The sequence below is a fragment of the Canis lupus genome, chromosome 7 (genome assembly GCF_011100685.1).
Source record: "Canis lupus familiaris isolate Mischka breed German Shepherd chromosome 7, alternate assembly UU_Cfam_GSD_1.0, whole genome shotgun sequence".
NCBI classification, from domain to species: domain Eukaryota; kingdom Metazoa; phylum Chordata; class Mammalia; order Carnivora; family Canidae; genus Canis; species Canis lupus.
In genome coordinates this window covers 24,850,064-24,874,639 of record NC_049228.1, presented here as the reverse complement: position 1 = coordinate 24,874,639, position 24,576 = coordinate 24,850,064, and the positions used below count along the sequence as shown (strand labels likewise).

The 24,576-nt window shown below is 35.0% G+C and overlaps 1 protein-coding gene across 4 annotated transcripts in view; it reads left to right on the top strand.

The window, feature by feature from the left end:
• The window catches only part of RABGAP1L (RAB GTPase activating protein 1 like), a 744,356-nt gene that overhangs the window by 156,555 nt on the left and 563,225 nt on the right, over positions 1-24,576 (top strand). For all 4 annotated transcript variants that reach the window (XM_038542444.1, XM_038542442.1, XM_038542443.1 and 1 more), the window contains one exon: positions 9,124-9,265. In XM_038542444.1, coding sequence (XP_038398372.1) covers positions 9,124-9,265 — 142 coding nt within the window. The remainder of the gene's footprint in view (positions 1-9,123; positions 9,266-24,576) is intronic.

Genomic DNA, 24,576 nt, shown 5'->3' with positions numbered 1-24,576 from the left:
ACCGCTGAGCCACCCAGGGATCCCCTAGTTTTATTTTAAAAGGTAACTTTCTCTTTAGAGTGTAAAGGCAGTTCAGACAGAAATTAGTAGACAGTGAGTACTCAGGTAAAAAAAGCTAGAAGGGAGCAGTAGGAATTATGTCAGTCTTACAGTTTTTTGTCTTAGGTATTGCTTGTATTTTCAATTTTTTATTAGCCTTTTGTAATGAATCTTTCAGTGAAGCTAATTTAGAATCCTTTTAGGAAGCTTCTTCAAACCAATTAAAATAGGCTTCCCAATCTATTTAACCTGAGAACCCTTACTTTTAACTACACCTTTTATTGTTTAAAGATTTTATTTATTTGCGAGAGAGACAGAGATAGTGACAGCACAAGCAAGGAGGAGAGGGAGAAGCAGGCTCCCTGCTCAGGATCCCAGGACCCTGGGATCATGACCTGAGCTGAAGGCAGATGCTTAACTGACTGAGACACCCAAGCACCTCTCAACTATACTTTTTATTTATTTATTTATTTTTTTGGTGATATAATTATAATTTTATTTTTATTTATTTATTTTTTATCTTTTTCAATTATTTATTTATTTATTTATTTATTTTTTATTGGTGTTCAATTTACCAACATACAGAATAACCCCCAGTGCCCGTCACCCAATCACTCCCACCCCCCACCCTCCTCCCCTTCTACCGCCCCTAGTTCGTTTCCCAGAGTTCGCAGTCTTTACATTATGTCTCCCTTTCTGATATTTCCCACACATTTCTTCTCCCTTCCCTTATATTCCCTTTCACTGTTATTTATATTCCCCACATGAATGAGACCATATAATGTTTGTCCTTCTCCGACTGACTTACGTCACTCAGCATAATACCCTCCAGTTCCATCCACGTTGAAGTAAATGGTGGGTATTTGTCATTTCTAATAGCTGAGTAATATTCCATTGTATACATAAACCACATCTTCTTTATCCATTCATCTGTCGATGGACACCGAGGCTCCTTCCACAGTTTGGCTATTGTGGCCATTGCTGTTATAAACATTGGGGTGCAGGTGTCCCGGCGTTTCATTGCATCTGTATCTTTGGGGTAAATCCCCAACAGTGCAATTGCTGGGTTGTAGGGCAGGTCTATTTTTAACTCTTTGAGGAACCTCCACACAGTTTTCCAGAGGGGCTGCACCAGTTCACATTCCCACCAACAGTGTAAGAGGGTTCCCTTTTCTCTGCATGCTCTCCAACATTTGTGGTTTCCTGCCTTGTTAATTTGCCCCATTCTCACTGGTGTGAGGTGGTATCTCATTGTGGTTTTGATTTGTATTTCCCTGATGGCAAGTGATGCAGAGCATTTTCTCATGTGCATGTTGGCCATGTCTGTGTCTTCCTCTGAAATTTCTGTTCATGTCTTTTGCCCATTTCATGATTGGATTGTTTGTTTCTTTGGTGTTGAGTTTAATAAGTTCTTTATAGATCTTGGAAACTAGCCCTTTATCTGATACGTCATTTGCAAATATCTTCTCCCATTCTGTCGGTTCTTTGAGTTTTGTTGACTGTATCCTTTGCTGTGCAAAATCTTCTTATCTTGATGAAGTCCCAATAGTTCATTTTTGCTTTTGTTTCTTTTGCCTTCGTGGATGTACCTTGCAAGAAGTCACTGTGGCTGAGTTCAAAAAGGGTGTTGCCTATGTTCTTCTCTAGGATTTTGATGGAATCTTGTCTCACATTTAGATCTTTCATCCATTTTGAGTTTATCTTTGTGTATGGTGCAAGAGAGTGGTCTAGTTTCATTCTTCTGCATGTGGATGTCCAATTTTCCCAGCACCATTTATTGAAGAGACTGTCTTTCTTGCAATGGATAGTCTTTCCTCCTTTATCGAATATTAGTTGACCATAAAGTTGAGGGTCCACTTCTGGATTCTCTATTCTGTTCCATTGATCTATGTGTCTGTTTTTGTGCCAGTACCACACTGTCTTGATGACCACAGCTTTGTAGTACAACCTGAAATCTGGCATTGTGATGCCCCCAGCTATGGTTTTCTTTTTTAAAATTCCCCTGGCTATTCTCAACTATACTTTTTAAATGAGCAGTCTTGTCTAACTGAACATTCCCCATGATGGCCACTGTAAATTCTAGGTTATTTTTAATAAAAGTTTTTTCATCTTGCTAGATATCTACAACCTCTAGGATTTTGGTTCTTAGACATAAAATAAGCAGATGTGCTTGACTCTTTAGAATGTAAGTATCCCATTAGCTATGTCTTTGGATTTCTCAGAACCAACTAATACCTAAAAGTTGTGTGCTGGGGGGCTGGGGATTGTGCATGTTTTACTATTTACCTTGCAGCACAAAAGTTTTCTTGATGTTGTCAGATGACCTAGTGTTAATCTAATCCATCTGTGACCTGATCCTACCACAAGGGTCTTCAAGTGGTAAGTGCTCTAACAGTTGTCAAATACTTGACCTGTACCCACCAATTTTTATGGCTTTTTGCTTCCAAGATTCCTACTTGCATTAGTGTTTATATACATAAAACAAGATGAACAAACATGTGCTTTAATATATTAGCAGTACCATGTCTTGGCCTCAAGAAGGTCCTGTGCACACCACTGACAATTCTTGTAGAACCTTGCTGAGGATTTCTACCCAGGGGATTGTGGTCTGAAGGATTGGGGGCTTGGTTCTAGGCAGACCTTTCTGCCAGCTCAGTTGTGCTCTGGCCAAAATTGCCATCCGCACTGGGCTCTAGGCAGAACTACTAGCTCTTTTGGGTTCTGTGCATAACCGTCTGCCAGCTCAAGCTGACCTGACTGTAAAGGGCAGCCAATCAGATCAGGAGCTTGAGTGCAAACAAAAAGGCAACTCTCAGGCCCTCAAAATGACAAGAAACTCAATGAACTCAAAGGGTTTGCCTTGTTTCTCATTGTCCCTGAGTGCTGTCAGAAGTTTACTTGAGATCCCACCACTGCCACCAAATCTGTTAAATAACAAAATTCAATTCAAACATGTTTGAAGATCTAATTTTCTTTATTCAGCAATTCATGAATTGGGCAGTACCCCATCTAACAACTAGAATGCTCCAAAGAGTTCTATAAAATGGAAAATTTTTATAGAATGATGAGGGTAAGAAAGTTATTGTAAAAGAATAACAGGTTGTTACAGGTAGGGCACTGTCTAGGGAGAAATCAGATGTCTTATCATATAGATTACCATATCTTTCATTGTAGGGTAGAGAGGACCCAGGTGGCAGAACCCTGGAATGGATTGAAAAATTTCTGACTAACTGGTTAAGGCTACATTTATGGGGATTGTTGGAACCAGAGTTAGATTATGTGTTAAGTACTGGTTTGGAAACTTGGTCTAAGTGACGCTGTTTTGGGCCTGTGATTTTTTTTTTTTTAACACAGTTTTAAAGCACAAAAGGAAAATTCCATTTTGAAGATGCATGTTGATTTAAGTGTATTTAAATAAAAATATAATCAGTTAGTATAGCCAAAAGTAACTATGTGAGGTGGTGGATAGTAACTAAACTTATTGTAGAGATTATTTCCCAATGTATATGATGTATCAAATCATTATGTTGTACACCTTAAATTTATATAATGTATGTCAATTATAGCTCAATAAAACTAGAAAAAAAGTAAGTAAGTAACTGAATAGGAATAACTGTTCTAATTGCAGAAAGATGAAAATTAACAAGGTTGAAAGGATTACTTATGTGTGTGTGGGAAAATAAAAAGCCATGGAAGGCAAATGTTTTACTAACTCAACAGTTTTGTTTAGGATTGGCTTTGTTTTACAAACCTCAGTTGTTTTTTTTTTTAAGTGATTTTTTTTAAAGATTTATTTTTATTTATTTATGATAGACATAGAGAGCGAGAGAGAGAGAGGCAGAGGGAGAAGCAGGATCCATGCCAGGAGCCCGATGCGGGACTCGATCCTGGGACTCCAGGATCACGCCCTGGGCCAAAGGCAGGCGCAAAACTGCTGAGCCACCCAGGGATCCCCCAAACCTCAGTTGTGTAGAGTCAAATAGAAGCTGCTTGCAGGTATATTTTTTCCATGTTATTATATATACTGCAGCTTAGTGAGACTATATGATTGTTATATGAGTTGTGATTTTTTTAAACATAGACATTTTTGTTAAGAACAAGAGTTCTTATTGGCAAATGTTCACAATTTAGCCTTTCATCAGAAACACTTGTGGCTCTTTAAAAAACTCAGATTCTTGGACCCTATCCTAAAGATTCTGAATAGAGATAAAAGCATTATTGTTCTTTGTATTTGATGATAGTAACCATTGGAAAAAATTAGAGTTTATTTGTGTAAGTATGATGAATCTTTGTAATGTGGTTGAATCAACTACACTCTCATTGAGCACCTGCCATGTATTTATGTGTTTCAAAGTACTCTAATTAGTTCTAACATGAACTAGATAATTTATTTTACAAATACAGACAGGTAGATTTTTAGTTATCCAAAAATAAGTGAATATTGGAAACAAAAAGTATATTTTATTTAAAAAGTCATTTTGAAACTCAACTGGTGGATATAATGTTTAGGTCTACATGAGATTAATGAGATTATAGTAATAGAGTCAGTTACGCTTGCATAGTAAACTAGGTCCAGATGAAATATTTTACCACTGTTGTAACACTTATCCACAATAACAAAGTTCAGTAGTTGTGACTGAGACCATATGGTTTGCAAAGCATAAAATGTTCCTATCTAGCTTTTTATAGAAAAAGTTTGTTGACTTCTGACAAGGAATAATTGTTTATAAGTAAAAACTATTTTACTTCTTCCTTTCCAATCTGTTTGCCTTTTCTTTCTTTTTCTTGCTTTATTGCACTAGCTAGGACTTCTGTATGATAATGAGTGGGAGTGGTGACAGTCTATGTCCTTATTGTGTTCTTAGTGTTAGGAGGAAAGCATTCAGTCTTTTACCATTAAGAGTGACGTTAGTTGTAGGCTTATCATAGATACTGTTTATCAGGTTGAGAAAACTCCCTTGTATTCCCAGTTTACTGAATGTAAATAAATGAATGCTGAATTTTCTCAAATGCCTTTTTGTATTTATTGATCATATGTCATTCTTCTTTAGTTTGTGAATATGTTGGATTATATTGATTTTCCTTTAAAAGATTTAAAAAATTTATTAATGAGAAACACACAGAGAGAGAGGCAGAGACATAGGCAGAGGGAGAAGCAGGCTCTCCATGGGGAGCTGGATGTGGGACTCGATCCCAGGACCTGGGGATCATTCCCTGAGCTAGAGGCAGATGCTCAACCACTGAGCCACCCAGGTGTCCCTCTATTGATATATTCAGTGTTGAAGTATTGTTGCATTTCCCAGATAAACCTCACTGGTTTTGATATATATTTGTAACTATAAGCTATGTTGCTGGATTTTGTTAATATTTGATTGAGGATTTTCGTCTTATTTTTTTATGAGGGATAGTGGTCTGTGATTTTTTTTTTTTCTTGTAATACCTTCTTTAGTTTTGGTCTCAGAGAAATGGCCTTGTATAATGAATTAGGAATCCCTTTTTTATATTTCCTTGGAGATTAAAATAAAAAGATTGATTTATTTGAGAGGGGAAGGGGCAGATAGGGAAAAAAATCTCAAGCAGACTCCCACTGAGTCAGTGGAGTGCAATGCCGGGCTCGATCTCACGACCTTGACGTCATGACCTGAGCCAAAATCAAGAGTCACTGACTCTCACACAGGTGCCCCTGAAGATTTTTTTAAAAAATAGCATTGGTGTTGTTATTTCTTTAAATATTTAGTAGTATTTGTCATTGAAATTATATGAACCTGAAGTTTTCATTTCAGAGAGGATTTAACTTACAGATTCAATTTCTTTAATACAGGTTATGTATTTCTTCCTGGATAAGTGTGGATATATTTTTTAGCTTTCAGAGTATTGGTCCATTATATTTAAGCTGTCCAATTAATATGCATAGGGATGTTTGCATTATTCATTTTGATATTGTGATATACAATATACAAATCAATATACAATATCACAGTACAAGTGATATACACTATTTTCCTAGTTACCAGTAATTTGTACTTTCCTTTTTGCTTGGTCAATTTAGCTAGAGGTTTATCATTTTATTGATCTTGGCTAAGAACTACATTTTGGTTTATTGATTTGTGCTGTTTATTTCCTTCTTTCTCTTGCTTTGGGTTATTTTGCATTTCCTTTTCTTTAAGGTAGAAAGTTAAATTATGATTTTGGGGTGTTTGGTAATATAAGCACTTATAGCTCTAAATCTCTACTCACTGTTTAGATGTTCCACTAATTTTGATTTGTTTTATTTTCATTTTTGTTGAGTTCAGAATATTTTGTAATTTAACATTTCTCTTTGACTTTGATCCATGGATTATTTAGAAATGTTACTTTATTTTTAAGTATTTGGAGATTTTTCATATATATTTCTCTTACTGATTCCAGTTTAATTGTATATGCTCACCAAATAGGTATTTTACAATTCAATTTTTAAAACTTTTTTAAAGATTGTGTTATAACCCAGGACGTAGTTTCTCTTGGAGAAAAGTTCCATGTGCATTTGAAAAGGATGTGTACTCTGCCTTTGTGTTGTGCAGTGGTCGATATATATTAGATTTTATTGTTGATGTTCAATTCTTCTATAACCTTGCTATATTTTTATATACGTTTTTTTGTGATTATTGTGAGAAACTGTGAAATCTCCAATTATAAATAAGGGTTTGTCCATCTCCTTCCAGTTTTATCAGGTATTTATATTGTCTAGTTGTTAGGTGAATTTACTTATAAGATGCTTTTGTGTTTTCATTGAATTGATTCTTTTAACATTGTTATGACCTTCTTTACTCCTAGTGATGTTTTTTCTTGTCTGGTAGTCTACTTTATCTTATATTGATATAGTCTCTTCAGTTTTCTTTTGATGAGTGTTTTCATGGTATAACTTCTTCCTCCATTTTACTTTAACTTACCTATATTATTATATTTAAAGTTTTTTTTTAGATAGAATGCAATTCTGTCTTGTTTTTAATATAATTGGACAGTTTTTGTCTTTTAATTGGCATGGTTAGGCCATTTATGTTTAATATAATTATTGATATGTCTGAATTTAGGTCTGTCATTATATTAGTTTTCTGTTTTCATTTCTTTCTTTTTCCTTTCTTTCCAGTTATTTGAACATGCAGTTCGTATTTCATTTTTACTCTATTGCCCTATATAACTTTAGTTGTTGCTTTAGGGATTGAGGTCTCTTGAATATAGTAGAAACTGTTTCTTGAATATAGTAGAAACGCAATAAAATTTGGTTGGCTTACACCTAATAACTTTTCATGGCTGTTTTCTCTTTTTTAATGCAGTAGACAATTTTTAACTTTTATTATTTGCTAATTGATTTGAAGATGCACCTGAAATTTGATTTGTGGTTCAGAATTAATTCTTGAAAACAGTGAATAATTAGTAGTTATATTTTTATAATTTAAATGGATTATAGTATAGGTAGATATTAGAGATAATTTTATCTCCCTTTATGCCTATATTATTCTTGGTTTTTTTTTAGAGTCTAATGTGCTATAAATGTTGAAATAGTAACAAGTGTTATTAAATATTTGTTTCAGTTACTCTGGTAAATGTCTACAGTGTTTAATATACTTTGAATGAATCAACCATGAATTAGTTGATATAGATACTGTGACTCAGCAAAATTAAGTAATTTGTTCAAGACTAACCGTCTTATTAGTAGTGAAATTTGAATTCACATCCAGATCAAGTTGATTCTGAAATTCATGTTTTAGTATTAGACATTCATGCTACTGATACTTGTTGAGTACCTACTGTGTGTCAGGTACTATATTATTTCTGATTGAAAATCAGTTAAGTCCTTGCCCTTATGATGCTTACTGTCTTATGACAAGACTGCCATTAAACAAATAAATATAATAATAAATGTGTAATTACATCATGGTAATACTGTGAAGGGGAAGGGCAGGGAATGAAAAGTATTAAAACATGAGGAACTTAGCTCAGATATTTTTTAGGAGTGATATTAGAGGTAAAGATATAAGATTGATGGGAGTTAGAAAGGCTATTTTTGGCAGTGAGAAAAGGATGTCCCAGGATCTTGAATTGGAAAAGACCTAAAGGTTCCTGGAGCTGAAACAAGGCCAGAGTGATTGGAATGTAGTAACCAAACTATGGGTATTAACTGAAGAGAGACGGGGCTAGGTTATCTAGGGCTTTGTAGGCTATGCTAGTTTAATTGGCAATTGCCTTAATTTTTCCTCTTTAGAAAAGGGCTGTTTAAAATGTAAACAATTTGGGGATCTCTGGGTGGCTCAGCGGCTTGGCGCCTGCCTTTGGCCCAGGGCGCAATCCTGGAGTCCTGGGATCAATTCCTGCGTTGGGCTCCCGGTGTGGAGCCTGCTTCTTCTCCCTCCTCCTGTGTCTCTGCCTCTCTCTCTCTCTCTGTCTATCATGAATGAATGAATGAATGAGTAAATAAATAATCTTAAAAAAATGTAAACAATTTATAAAATCTACCTACTTCCATGAATTACTTGATGGATGTAGCTGATATCTCTATCTCAATGCAAGGTGTAGTCAGTCCTAGAAATCTAGCATTACTTATCTGTCTGCTCTAGAATCTGTGGTGTTTCAGGTTTTTTTGATAAAAAGAAAATGTGTACCAAAATGGTTAGTAGATTTCATTAGTTTAAATAATACTAGAAGAATAATGCATTTTTTTTAAATAATGCATTTTTTAAAAAAAGATTTTTAGTTATTCATGAGAGAGACACACACACTCAGAGGCAGAGACATAGGCAGAGGGAGAAGCAGGCCTCCTGTGGGGAACCTGATGTGGGACTCGATCCCAGGATCCCAGGATCACGACCTGAACCAAAGGCAGACTTTCTACCACTGAGCCACCCAGGTGCCCCAAAGAATAATGCATTTAGAATATCATGTAGAAAACAACACACTTAAAAAACTTTCTTAACTTAGGACATGCAGTAGATCAAACATGACATGCTCTTCTTAATTTCAGCTATTTCTGATGAACCTTGAAAATACTATCTTATAGCATTTCCTTCAAATTTCTAATACTAAATAATATGTTTATATCTTTCTCAGTCTGAGGGAAAAGGTCACGCCAATGCTGGAGATGCAATATATGAGGTAGTAAGTCTTCAGCGACAATCTGAGAAGGAGGAACCAGTCACTCCCACTAGTGGAGGGGGTCCAATGTCACCACAGGAGGATGAAGCAGAAGAGGGTAAGAAGTGGTACTTACTCAGTTCTCTCTCTCTATAGAGCTGCTTTACTTATAACCCTCAAAGGGGGGTGTGTGTATTTTTGTCTGTGTGCATGTATGTCTGTGAGGAGTGTGAGAGAAGAATGATAATTATTCCTAGTCTCTCTTACTCTTAGGCTACATTTTGCTAGATGCAGAAGAGATTTTGGTCCATTGGTTCCTTGGTTGTATAGGCTCCAGTGCCACTTATACATTTGTTTAAATTTAACAGCCTCACTTTGCTATTTTGCTTCCTGTTTTATTTCAAATATCTTTGAGGTGTTTAATGAAAACCACCTTCTCTCAAGTGGTTTTAGAATTTTAGTGATAGATCATGCCCCACGGGATGTCTGGGCGGCTTGGCAGTTGAGTGTCTACCTTCAGCTCAGGGTGTGATCCCGGAGTCCCAGGATGAAGTCCCACATTGGGCTCCCTGCATGGAGCCTGCTTTTCCCCTCTCTCTGTGTCTCCGCCTCTCTCTCTCTGTGTCTTGCATGAATAAATACACAAAATCTTAAAAAAAAAGATCATGCCCCACTACTCATTTGATACTATTTAGTTCTGACTTGTTTTTTCTTGTTGTTTTATCATTCTACTACTCAGTTTTTTGAAATAGTGTGATATGTACTCTGTTTACTACATGGATGCCACTGAGAGCTGCTAACCAACCTCACAAGAGTCACACTTCATTTGGCTCTGTGCTTGGTACTCTTCTTATAGAAGCTAGAACTAAATGGCAGATCTTTGCTTGAAGCCCTTAAATTATCTGCTTATAGGGTATGACTAATTAAAAATAAATTTCTGAATATATGTCATCTTTGAAAAAAGCATCTTTCTATGAAACCATTCCTTTATTTGGTTGCCATGCAGATAATGATTATTTTTGGCTAATATTTATTGAGTGTTTATTACATGCTAGATATTATTCTAAGTGTTTAATAAAAAGATGTGAAGGTATAGTTTCTGTACAATAGAATGCACTAATTTTATTTATTTATTTATTTATTTATTTATTTATTTATTTATTTATTTATTTATTTATTTAATTTTTGAAGATTTTATTTTTAAGTAACTTCTGTACCCAACATGAGGCTTGAACTGGCTACTTCCAAATTGAGTCCCATGTTCTATTGACTGAAGCAGCCAGGTGCCCAATGTACCCATTTTAATTGTATAGTTCATTGAATTTTGGCAAATGGATACATCTGTATAACCACCACCAGTGCCATAATATAAAATCTATCCCTTACCTGCCACCCCCACCCCAAATTTCCCTCATGCCCCTTTGCAAGAGTCATCCTTTCTTCTTACCTGTGATCTCTGGTAATCACTGATCTGTTTTCTGTCACCATGTTTTGCCTTTTCTACAACTTCATATAAAAGGAATCATATAGTACAAATCTTTTGTATATAGCATCTTTCATGTAGCAAATCTTTTGAGATTTATCTATGTTGTATCAGTAGCTGGTTCCTTTTGTTGCTGGGTATTAATTTACTGTAACGATATGCCACAATTCGTTTATCTCATCACCAGTTAATGGATGTTTGAGCTGTTTGTAGCTATTGGCTATTAGGAATAAAGCTGCTAAAAAAAAAAAAAAAGGAATAAAGCTGCTGTGGATATTTGAGTACAAGTCTTTGTTGAATATCCACTTTCATTTTTCTTGGGTAAATCACCTAGGAATGACTGGCTAGATCTTCTGGTAAGGGCATATTTAACTTTCTAAGAAACCATTAAGCTAGTTTTTCAAAGTAGTTGCATTGTTTTTCCATCCTTATCAGTAGCATATGAGTTAGTTGCTCCATATCCTTAACCACATTTGGTATTGTCAGTTCTTAAAATTTTAGTTAGTCTAGTGGGTGTATAGTGTATCTTGTGATATTAATTTGAATTTCCCTAATGACTCATCATGTTGTTCAACTTTTCATATGGTATTTGCCATTTGTATATCTTCTTGGTCAACAGTCTATTCAGATCTGTTGCCCATTTTTAAATTGGGTTGTTTTCTGATTGATTTTTTCAGATTTCATCTCACTGTATATATAGATAGATAAAAACCCATTATTAGATATGTTTTGCAAATATTTTGTTCCATTCTGTAGTTTGCCTTTTTATTTTTTGAACAATGTCTTTTGGAGAGCAAAAGTTTAAGTTTTCTAAAGTCTTATTTGTCAGGTTTTTTTCCTTAATGATTTGTGATCCATTAAAAAATTTTTTGGGGGGGGCCTTAAAAACAAAACAAAAAAACCCTGTATTATCTCTTATGGTTTCTGAAGGTCAGGAATTAGGGAGTAGTTTGTGTGGGCAGTTCTGGCTAAGAATGTCTTATGAAGAATCAGGTGTTGTCTGGGTATGTACTCAGCTTCACTTCACTGAGTGAACCTGAAAGGGGCCCATTCACATAATTACCAAAATGATGCTGTTGGTTGGCAAACAACTTTGTTTCCTCTCCACATAGGCCTCCCCATAGGGGCTGCTTGGGTGTCATTGTGGGAGAATGGCTAACTGCCTCCAGACAGCAATCCAGGAGACCAAGGTAGAAACTGTAGTGCCTTTTATATCCTAGCTTTGGAGTCATGCAACATCACTTCCTAGTATTCTCTTGATCACAGAGTTCAGCCCTACTTTTATTGTGTGACTCTACTATATTCTCTATAACACTCCCAGAAACACTGTTGTAGTCATCTCCTTTCCAGCCAACACAAAGAGGAAAAGACCAGAGATCACATGCAGGATGATTTTGGGCCAGACTTAGAGGCACATTCTTTTCTGGTAAACAAAAACCACAACACTGGTTTGGGAATGTAATTGAGCTATGTGCTCAGGAAGAAAAACGAGGTGTGACAAGTATCTACCAGAAAGTAATTTGAACATGAGATTTCAGGTAATGTCTTACAAAAATGCCATTCTCTTTAGAAATAAAAAATACATGGAACTAGGATTGGGAGAAAACAAAAATAATAGAATGACAGGTGCTACTGAACAGGAATACCTTATTATAATTTAGTAAATAAAAATTCCTTCTATCCACTAACTTAAAAGAAGGTTAACTCACATGGATTAAGTATCTGCTTTGTGGCACGTAATGAATGAATGAATGAATAGATCTATTTTATTTAAATAAATATCTATTAGATATAGATCTAATTTATATTTTACATTAGTCCTGAGAAATAAGTAGTATCATCTTTTTAGAATATATGAGGAAATAGACTAAAAATTTTAGGTAAATCATTTGTGATCAGAGGGCTAATAATAATATAGAGAATCCAAACCTATGTTAGTCTCACCCTAAAGCCAGTAAATTTTCATGACCTATAAAATCAAGATATTCTTCTTTAAACCACTGAATTGATGTAACTCTACTCTCAATTGCTTAAAAGGTAGTATTTTTAATATTACAGACAAGATATTTTAGATCTTTACATATTTTAGGTCATATTCTAGATCTAACATCAAACACCTTGGGTAGAAGACTATAATGCAATATAATATTAAAATATAACATGAGACTCTTATCTTCCAAACAGCATTGTTTTATGTGAAAGCATTTTTGAAGAGTGATTTCAGCATATAAATCAACTAGTGCATTAAAAAAGACCTTTAGATATGAAATATTTCAATTATGTCAGCCTGAAGCCAAACATCCTTCTTTAAAGGACAGATTGTAGAAAAACCTGTTGGAAGCCAAAATATTCTCTTCAACAGAAGTCTTTCAGATACACAAGCACACCTTTATTTTCCATGTATTTTGTCTGACATATTATTCGATGTTATTCAGGGCTTGGAAAGGTATTTTTTGGTTTAGTGGTAATTATTTCAGGGGTGAGGAGATTTGATTTTTTTTTTTTTACGTTTATTGAAGTATAACTAACATACAGTATTTTATTAGTTTCAGGTGTACAATATAATGATTCAACATTTCTATACATTTTCATTGTACACCATGATTAGGGTAGTCAGCATCTATCACCAAATAATGCTATTACCATTTTACCGATATTCCCTAACTGACTGAACCACCCAGGTGCCCCTGTTTGCTCTATTTAAGAGTCTTTTTTCCTTTGTCTCTTTTTTTGTTTGCTCATTTGTTTTGTATTTTAGATTCCACATATAAGTGAAATCATATGGTATTTGTCTTTCTTGGTCTGACTTCTTTCACTTACCATTATACCTTCTAGGTCCATCCATGTTGTTGCAAATCATCAGGGAAATGCAAATCAAAACCACAATGAGGTACCACCTTACACCTGTCAGAATGGCTAGAATCAAACCACAAGAAATAACAAGTGTTGGTGAAGATGTGGAGAAAAGGGAACCTTTGTGCACTGTTGGTGGGAATGCAAACTGGTGCAGCCATTGTGGAAAATAGTATGGCAGTTCCTCAAAAAATTAAAATAGAATTACCATACGATCCAGGAACTCCATTATTGTGTATTTGCCTAAAGGAAATAAAAGCACTAATTTGAATAGACATAATGCACCCCTATGTTTATTGCAGCATTACTTATAAAAGCCAAGCGATGGAACAGCCCAAGTGTCCATGGATAGATGAATGGATGATGAAGAGGTAGTATGTATGTATAGTGGAATATTATCCATAAAAATATGACATCAAACTTCATTTTTCATGTCATTTTCACAGAGTTCTTTAGACACAATTGTGTCTAAATGGCTACTTCAAAATATAAGAAATAGAGGTAGAAGAGATAGATTTGAGAATATTCTGGAGGTAAAATCAAGAGGTTTATAAATTAATTGTATGTCATGAGCAGCGTAAGAGAAGAAAAAGAATCATATTTCAGGTTTCTAGGTTAGGTAGCTGGATGATCTTGGTACCAACAAATGAGACAAGACGAGAAAGAGTGGGTTTTGGAGTAAGGGTAAGATTTATTCTGTTTCATTGATGAGTTTGAATTTGCTGAAATTTAAGTGGGACTATTTTTCAGTTATTAGAAGTAATCTTTAATTGTGAGAGAAGTTTAAAGCTGGACATAAAGGTTTGAGAGACATTGGCATGAGGTAATGAGAATGGCTGAAATTTCCTTGGGGGAAAATGTGGGAGATGCAGGTTAAAAGTAGAAATTAATTGATCACTGACATTTGTAGGGTAGATGAAGGAAGAGAAAGCCCAGCTAGAGGATTGCAGAAAAATGATCAGAACAATGTGAGGAGAACTAAGACAGTGTAGTAACAGAGTGGAGATGTACAAGGTAGGGGTGATGTGCAGCATGGCTCAGGATGAAAGGACCAAAAACTGTTAATTGGTTTTGGTGAATTTTAGAAGTCACTGAGGGTGATTTTACTGAAGTTGGGAAAGAAATCCTGTTATAGTGGATTGAGGAGGAGAGAAGAGTGTTCTTAAACTTTCAAAAAGGTAGTGAGAAGAAAAAAGATTAGATTAAAAACATTGGGTTATATTAGGCCAAGAAAGGGGTAAGAAATTTGAGTTCATCTGTAGTTGGAAAGGGAGAGCTAAAATAGGATTTAGCCACTGAATGTGTAACATGCTTCTGTGTCTTTGCAAATGCTGTTTACTCTGTTTGGAGGCTTTTTCTACTTAAGTCCACCTGAGTAAGCCTTCAACAAAGGCATATTAACCATCAAAAGAAAATAGTAATTTTAGCGTACTGGCAGTTTCTATACTTAGAGATGTTTTAAAATATTTCCTATTTTAAACATTTTTTTAGTAGGTTGCTCAGGCAAGTTACATTTAAAAAGTATTCAATGTGGGATGGCTGAGTGAGGAGCTTGGCAAATCCACTTATCGAAAAGCAATGATAAAAGTCAATAAAATTGTCAAAAATCAGACAGTTCAGGATTTGGGAAAGTGACACAAAATATTGAGAAGCATTTATTCAAGAAAAACCACTGAGCTCAGGTAAGAACAGTCTGTATTTTAGTCCCTGAGGATGCTTCCATTCTGCTCATTCCCACCAGTGGCTTATTGTCATGGTGGGTTTATGAAGGTAGGAAGCTGTGAAAACTAGGAACTTTGCAAAAACAGATCCATAAATACTATGAACAAATTGGTGGTTGCCAGAGGTGTGAGAGGTGGGGAATAGGCAACATGGGTGAGGGGGAGGGGAAGAGACAGGCTTCCAGCTGTGGAATAAATAAGTCATGGGAGTGAAAGTAATAGCATGAGGGGGGCACCTGGGTTGCTCACTGGTTGAGCATCTGCCTTGGCTCAGGTTGTGATCCTGGGTTCCTGGGATTGAGTCCTGCATCAGATTCCCCATAGGGAGCCAGCTTTCCCTCGGCCTATGTCTCTGTCTATCTCTGTGTCTCTCATGAATAAATATATATATATCTATATATATTTATTCATGAGACACACACACACACACATATATATACACACACATACGTATTTATATATATATATATATATATATATTTTTTTTTTTTATTAAAGTTACAGCATGAGGAGTGGAGTCAGTGGTACTGTGGTAGCATTGTCTGGTGATAGACCATAGTTGCACTCGTGGCGAGTGCTCCATAGCATATAAAGTTGTCCAATCACTGTCTTGTACACCTGAAACTAATGTAATATTGTGTGTCAGCTATACTTCAGTCAGTGACAGAATAATAGCTTTGTTTTAGCTGCTGGAAGGGGTTTACTTGATTTGGAGCAAACATAGAAATCCCATATTTCTGGAATGTTGTTGGAAATAGTGATTTTTGTGGCAAAAGAATGGGAAGGCCTTTTTTATAAATAGCATGTGGTTGTAGTTCTGGTTGGGGAAAGCCACAGATTGGCCAGAATTTAAACAAAATTTAAGGAATAGGTGGGTCTTCAGAAGACTGTACATATCACTGGTGGTCTGGAAGACTGTGTATGTGTGCAAAGCTGTGCACATACTCAGGAGAGACTAGAGAGAGCCCTACCTAGTCACATGTCTGTGCTGGACCTGAGGCCTTGCATGTGACCGAGTCATGTTTCCAGAGATCTGTCTCCAAAATGGTTTTGCTTTTTTTTTTTTTTCTATTCAATGGAGAGCAGCTGTGTTCCAAGTGGAGTGAATAGCTAAAGACTGATTCTCCGACCATCAAGCCTTTAGTCTTCTGCTCTCAGCAAGTGTCCACTCCTGGGCTCCAAATCTCAGAAGCCAGAATCTGACCTCTCTCTGACTTTATCATTTCTTGTACTGGATTATTGTCATTGCTCCTCCCTCCTACACTGTTGTCCCTACCTACCCTGGACTGTGTCCCACATACCAGCCATACACATCCTTTTAAAATTTGTCAGATGATTTACTTCTTCCCTTAAAATCCTCTATTGGCTTTTCATTTCACTCAGCCAAAAGTTCTGTTTAGCAAGAATTACAAAGCTGAATGTACTCTGGCTCCCTGATTTTTACCTTTCTGGCCTTATTTCTCACCACTCCCTCCCTCACAGATGCCACACTTATCCTTTTGCTATTCTTCGGACACACCAGGTGAATGCTTTCCTGGGCTGTAGCACTTGTAGTTGCCACTGGCTGGGACTCTTTTTCTTAGATGCCACATGGTTCCCTCCTTTGCCTCATCCTAATTTTTCTTCAGATGCCACCTTCTCATTGAAATCTTGCCTGCTCAATAAATAGAGTGAATAATAATAAATGAATGAACTAATAATTAAAAAAATAAATGTATTAATTATAATACATAAAATAAATGTTTCTCCTTTTATAATGCCTCAGAATGATTCAGTACTGAGAAGAATAGAAAAACAGAGGCAACACTTTTGGGTTGCATTTGAAAATATGAAAAACATACATAAAATTTTCAATTTCTCATCCTTATGTATATGGAGGTCTAAAGAAGAACAAGTCATCAGATTTCTTTTTCTCTAAAAATTTTTTCACTTCTGTCCTTATTTTTCACTATTTGAGATGTCACCTCGTCTTTTGAAATTCTGTTAGCCATAACTTATATTTAAAAAGCTACAAAAGTCACAGAATAGGAAGTAATACTTTTTTTTTAAATAGATCAAGCATTTCATACATTTTCAGTATGCTTTATTATTAGTTCTGTAATTGACATTTCTGTCAACGCAAATATCAAAAGTTAGAGCTGGAGGTGGCATAGAAATGTTTTCCTGCTGGGGGGGAATTGGAGTATTCTTTTATTTAATTATTTTCAATAATTTGCCTGTCAAAGCAAAAGTGGAAGTTCAAGTCACTCTAAATTGTCTTACCTTAACCTGTAATTTAACTAAAAAGGGATTCAGACTTAAAAGGACTAAAATTGCTCTTAATTTCCTGAGAAAGATCTAAAGTAAAATGATTTAGGATATCTTTGCATATTTTTCAACTGCTGTTCAGAAAATGAAGTTTGTTAAAGGGTATTAATTTGAATGCAGAGGAATCTTAGCAGAAAGTTAAATCCATCAATGCAACATTGAAGGGATTATTTATTTTTTATTTTTTTGAAGGGATTATTTAAAAATTACCTTATCACCTTCACATACTCCTACATATTCTGAATTTCTCCTGCCTTTGAAACTTGAGGTGCCCTTGGTATTGCTTCATCTGTATTTCAAACTGGCATTCTGTTTGTTAACCTGAATGAAATTTGTATTTGTATTTAAAACATGGATAGTAAGTTACATGAAGGCAAGAGATGGCAAATACAGTATGATTTCCTTTAAGACACATGCCCAAGTAATTGTAAAAGACCAGAGTTACAGGAATATTAGGTAAGCTTCATTCCTGGTTGTACTTTTTATGTTCAGTTTAATTGGTGGTATTTGTATTTGTATTGGTTAAAGTGCTATCTAAAAAATAATTTCCCCATGATTTAAGTGATTGTCAGCTTGTTTAACACTACTCCTAATTTATTATAACTAAAGAGCAAAATAGTCTCAAACTCAGTCTGAGGCTTATTGTCTCCTAATTTCTTAATTCATAGTCTAATTAGATAAAAGGCATCACAAAGACCTTTTAATGTAGAAACTGGTTTGCAGATGAAAATTCTTTATATTCAAATGAAAAGAAGATGGGGATATAGAAAAGAAATTAGGGATGGAGATCTTGTTTTTTTTTTTTTTGTTGTTGTTTTTTTTTTGGAGATCTTGTTAAAGTCTTGTTTCTTAAGTCTGGGAGGGAACCTGATATGCATTTCTAAAAAAAAAAAAAAAGTCTGCTGCCAGATAACCACACTACACTTTCAGTAGCAAGGATTTAATTTGCCTGCTTATATTAATTCATTTAATTCTCATATCATCCCAGAAAGGTCCACATTATTACTATATCCGTCTTGCAGATGAGCAAAATATGTTCCAATAAAACCATCTTAGTACATTAGATACTATTTCTTTAGCAATCAGATACTTTATTTATAAAATTTGTGTGTGTGTGTGTGTGTGTGTGAGAGAGAGAAGAGAGGGAAGAGGGGGAGAGAGGGAGGACAGGACTTTATAATTTTTTATTCTTGGATTTTAAATTATCTTTTTCAACAAAATGATTAAAAACATATTTAATAAGGGAAGGTATTTAAGAAAAAGTGAAGGAAGAGTGTATTAGTTTTCTATTGCTCCATAACAAGTTACCAAACAAGTAGCATCTTAAAACAACATACATTTGTTATCTCACATTTTCCCTGGATCAAGAGTCTGGGCATGGCTTAGCTGGGTTCTCCACTCAGGGCCTCAAGAGGCTGCAGTCCAGAATTTCTGTTAGGGCTTCAGTCTCATCTGAGGCTTGGGGTTCTCTTCAAAACTCATGTGATTGTCAGCTGAATTAATTTTCTTGCAGCTGTAGAACTCATGGGGGATGCTTCTTCAAGGCAGACAGGAGAATCAACTCTAAGGGAAGTCCAAGCCCTTGTTTAAGCATTTACCTAATTAGGTCAGGCCCACCTTGATAGTCTTACTTTGATTAATTCCAAGTCAAACTGGTTGGGAACCTTGTATCTGCCGAATCCCTTCACCTTCGCCTATAGAACAACCTAGTCATAGCCATCATATATATATATAATATATATATATATTATATATATATATGATGTGGATACACACGTACACACACACATTCTGCCTACACTCAAGGGTAGGGGTTTTGCAGGGTGCATACCTCGGGAGGCAAGAATCTTGGTGCCTGTCTTAGAACTGCCTATCATAGAGAACTGTTTACTGAAAATAAAGGAAACCTGTCATTTTTTAAGCATATGTTAAGTAACAGCCACTTTTGCATATACGTTATCTCACTTGTTACCATAATGACGCAAGATAGGTACTATTACTTCTCTCATTTTATAAGTTTATATTTCATTTGTCCTATTGGATTAGGCCATAGGATATAAATATATACAATTTTAGCTAAGCAGAATATGATCTAAAGCTCTTCCAAAGAGTACATGATGAGTTGCCAAATGAGTAATAAGCACATTGATTGGCGTAGGTTTCGGTGTCTTTTCTCAAGCCATTTCCATTACTTGTGAAACCCTCATCATCTCTGACCATTGAAGCCAGGGTTTAGCTATCAGTTTAAATACCTTTTTTTTTTTTTTTTTTGTCAATTTGCTCCAATCAGAAGTGATCTGTTACTCCTTGAATATAGAATTCCACTACAATTTTGCATATCTATTTTCAATGACATTTGTAATATTCTTTTTTTTCATTTATGATATTCTTTGTTAAACTACAGTTATATGTGTCTTCTCTTCCTTGACTGTAAATGCCTTCTGTGACAAGCTTGGATATTTATTCGTACTTGTATCTGTCCTCTGCTGGGCCTATCAAAGATTTCAATACAGTGGGTCACCAGTAAATGGTAGCTTTACTTCACTTTCAAATGATTCAGTCAAAGAAAATTTGAGTGAGTAATGGGATTTGGAAGAGTAGAAAGAAGGAAGCATAGCAATTTAACAGGAAGTATAGATGCAAGCAGAATCTGCAATGTGCGTGTGAGACTGTGAGATTGAGGTTGGAGAGACAGGTGAATAGGCTTTGGAGGGTCTCACTGAAAACATTGTACAGCATGGACTTTAAATGTATGAAGCCATGGCGAACCATTGAGGGATTTTGAGCCAGAGCATGGCATGAGCAGAGATTTGAGTTAGGAAGATTAAATAGGTAGTAAACTGTGTGAAATGCAGGTAGCAGCAGTGAAGAACCTGTGATAATATGTCTAATTTGAGGAGATAAAGCCTGAACAAGGGTGCTGATCCTGGAAATAGAAAATGACTGTGATAATTGAAAGGAAGGGTGATGAATCAGGCCTGTCTTTAATTGCCATATTCACAAGCTCATTGCTGGGTTAGGTTGCACTGGAAGAAAGCATATTTGTATATTAATTTCATTCATTTCAGAAATATTTGTGTACATACATATTTTTAGCAATGTGATTGGTTCCTTGAGGGACTTAAAGTTCCTTTAAGGTTACTTATGTTTTATGTGGGAATAAGCATTTTAAATCATTGCAGGGATTAAGTAATACTGTGAAACATCACAGTGTGCATTGCATTTGACCCAAATGTAATCAAGTGCCAAATGTGTGGCTTAGGTTCTAAGTGTTGTGAGATTAATTAAGATTGTCATTTGGGCTCTTGGTGTTTTCCCCTACAAATAACTAGTGGTGTTTCAAAAAAACAACTGCAATCTAACCATTGGTAGTTTGGGTATGATTTGGTCCCATATCAACTGAACTTAAGCATTTAGTATTGATTTCCTCCTCTGTGATTTGTATTTCATTTAAAAACCTAAAATAAAAACAACAACAACAACAAAAAACCTAAAATATAGGAGCGCCTGGGTGGCTCAGAGGCTGACTGTCTCCTTTGGCTTGGGTTGTAATCCTGGGATCAAGTCCCACATCGGGCTCTCCACAGGGAGTCTGCTTCTCTCTCTGCTTTTGTCTCTGCCTCTTTCTGTGTATCTCTCATGAATAAATAAATAAGTCTTAAAATACTCAATGTTAAAAAAAGCCAAGTGGTGTTTAATTCATGATTGCAGTCTTTTGAGTCTAATCTTACTTATTCCACCTCAACCATACAGTAATTTTTATGTTTTAAAGTACAGCACCTGGGCAGCCCCGGTGGCGCAGCGGTTTAGCGCCGCCTGCAGCCCAGGGTGTGATCCTGGAGACCCTGGATCGAGTCCCACATCAGGCTCTCTGTATGATGCCTGCTTCTCCCTCTGCCTGTGTCTCTGCCTCTCTCTCTCTGTCTCTATGAATAAATACAAAATCTTAAAAAAAAAAAAAAAAAAGTACAGCACCTCTAAAGAACAAAAATCTAGCATTCATTTTTTTAAATTAATTCAGTTTATTTATTTATTTTTTAATAATAAATAGCATTCAATAGAAAGTGAACTATACTCTCACATTTCTAGGTTGGTTGTCTTCTAAGAAAAAAAATTCTCATGCTGTATCAAAAAGTAATTACTCTTTCAGTTTGACAAAAATACATTTTAATCATTACCTACAGCAGTGTTTTTGTGCCTGGAAAGTTTATTGTCTTGTCCTTAACTAGAATCTAGTATTTTTTTTTAAGTGGTATGATTCTTGCATTTGGCAGATTGAAATCTGATTCTAACATATTTAATGTGTATGGGACTATTTCTATTTAAATTGTATAGTACATACTCTAGTCTTGTATATTTATAGTAAATATTTCTTCACTTTTCATAAAGTGGATTGTTTTCTTAAAAATGTATTGGGAAAAAAACAAAAAAATAAAAAATAAAAATGTATTGGGCATTTGAAAAAAAAAATCATCTTTAATGTTTTGAAGCAAATAGAAATAAATAGTTGCTCTTCAAGGGTCCTGGGTTTGATGAACTATGTCCTAATAGCAAAATCCGGCCCACAGTCTGTTTTTGTGATGGCTTCTGAGCTAAGAATGGTTTTTATATTTTTAAAGTGTTGTAATAACAACAAGCCCTCCCCAACCCTAGCCCCCCAACAAAAATAAAGGAAGAAGAGGAAAGAGAAGAACATGAGATAGAGCTGAAAATATTTACTCTTTGGACCTTACAGAAAAGATCAGAGTTGGCCAACTCTGACATTCACAGCACACTAATATGTATGTTTTATGTAATTCTTAAAATTCTATAAAGTGTAGTTATTATTATGATTTCTTTGTGTACATAACTGGGCCATAGTTTAGTTAAAGTTACTTTTTGTTAGTTGCATTCGTTACATAATAAATGCCCTTCCTATTAATGCTCTAAAGTAAACTGTTCTTCTAAAACTTTTTACCATGAATAGTATGTTATAATAAAGTTTTCATATATTTCTAATGAGAAGTATGTAAGAAATGAAATTAAAGATTTTTTTTGCATTTTGAAATGATCTTAAGTGGAGCAACTCAAAATTCATAATTTGAATTTGTTAGTAATAGAAAATATATTCGTAAAGAAATATGTGAAGTGCCAAAAAAAAAAAAAAGAAAACTTTTAGAGTTACTGTTTAATCATATAGGTGTGATGGAAAGCACCTATCTTTCTCATTTGATTATTTAAATGTGCCTTAACAATTTGTTAGTATTTAAGCTACAACTTAATATAACTCTTGGTTGTTTTGGCAGGTCCCACATATGTATTTACTTCAAACTATCATAAATGGATAATCTAATAGAAAAAGTACATCTTAATATCATAAAAATATTTTCTATTTTATATAAGCTCTTTTTCAAGGAAGATTTATCTTTAGCATTAATATAGTACAGACTCTTTGGTTAGAAAAATCAGTCTTAAAGACAATATTATGCAGGAGATTTTTAAAATATAAATATATTACATGAAGTTTGAGTTTTAACTTACAGTAAGGATAAGATTATGAATATAGTAAGTGTGAGTTGTGAATTTTTGTATAGCATGCTTTTATTTTTTTTTAAATTTTTTATTTTTTTGTATAGCATGCTTTTATTTTATTTTATTTTATTTTTTTTAATTTTTATTTATTTATGATAGTCACACAGAGAGAGAGAGGGAGGCAGAGACACAGGCAGAGGGAGAAGCAGGCTCCATGCACCGGGAGCCTGATGTGGGACTCGATCCTGGGTCTCCAGGATCGCGCCCTGGGCCAAAGGCAGGCGCCAAACCGCTGTGCCACCCAGGGATCCCCTAGCATGCTTTTAGAAAAGAGTTTTAAGTGTGTATTTTTAAATGCCCCTATTTGGTTATTAAACTTTTATAGGTTTGGGTTTTCTTGGGGTTTTGGGGGGGGGAGAGGGTTTTTTTTTTTTCCTTTCATGCTGGAGTCAATTTTGGTTCATTTAGTACTTTGTAGGTATACTATTTACATTAACTGGAACATTACTAATGTAAGAATATAGTATCAAGAATTAAGTGATCATGTCTCTTTTTCTATATATTTTCTTTTTAAAAATAATCATTTCAGAAGTTAGAAAATGAGTTTGAAAAATAGCACTCCTATAGAAAGTTATCCGTAGTTCTTCCTTAATTTACTATTTTTATGTTATGCCAAAATGCATGTGGCTGTCTTTCATCATTTTTCTAATATTGTTATATAAAAGTTTCACATTTCCCAATCCCCCAAATCTCCTGAATGCCGATTAATGTGATACTTCTTTGGCTGTCTGAAACTTGAAAGATGAAGATTAAGATTATTTTATAATTTATCATAGAGACATTGTCAAAATACTGCCTTTGTAATTTTCCTGTGAACACTTTCTGTAAACATAGAATAGGATGAAGATTGGATAGGAAAGGATATTAGAAGATAAGAGGGAGATTGAATTCAATACAATTTTATTATGCAAAATTATTGGATATAGCACCAAGGCTAGTGCTACACCAAGTTTGGATGAAAATTTGAGCACTTCCATTTCTTATTACTCAGAGTTTCCATTACATACAAAGGTAAGTTTTCATTTGAAATCCCTAAAGTTTAACTGAGATAGTATTTTGCCCTTCTTTGCCCTCGAAACCCCTTTCTCATACTTAATGTAATTCATAGAATAATGGGGAATTCAGGGAAAATCTTTGGTAGCTAAAGTTCTAAGTTAATATAGGATTTCATTCTTGATATTTCTTTAAGCAAAGTACGTCATGACCTGAGGATTTTAGATTTTGTTTTGTTTTAAAGATTTTATTTATTTGAGAGAAAGAGAGAGAGCGAGGAGGGAGAGAGCACGAGCAGAGGGGAGAGGGAGAAGCAGACTTCCCGCTGACCAGGGAGCCCAACATAGGGCTCAATTCCAGTACCCCGAGATCATGACCTGAGCCGAAGGTAGACGCTTAACCAACTGAGCCACAAGTGCCCCAGTTTCGTTTTAATGAAATATGTTTCAGATGTCCAAAGATCTCACATATTTACATGCAAAGCAATTATATTCTAAATAA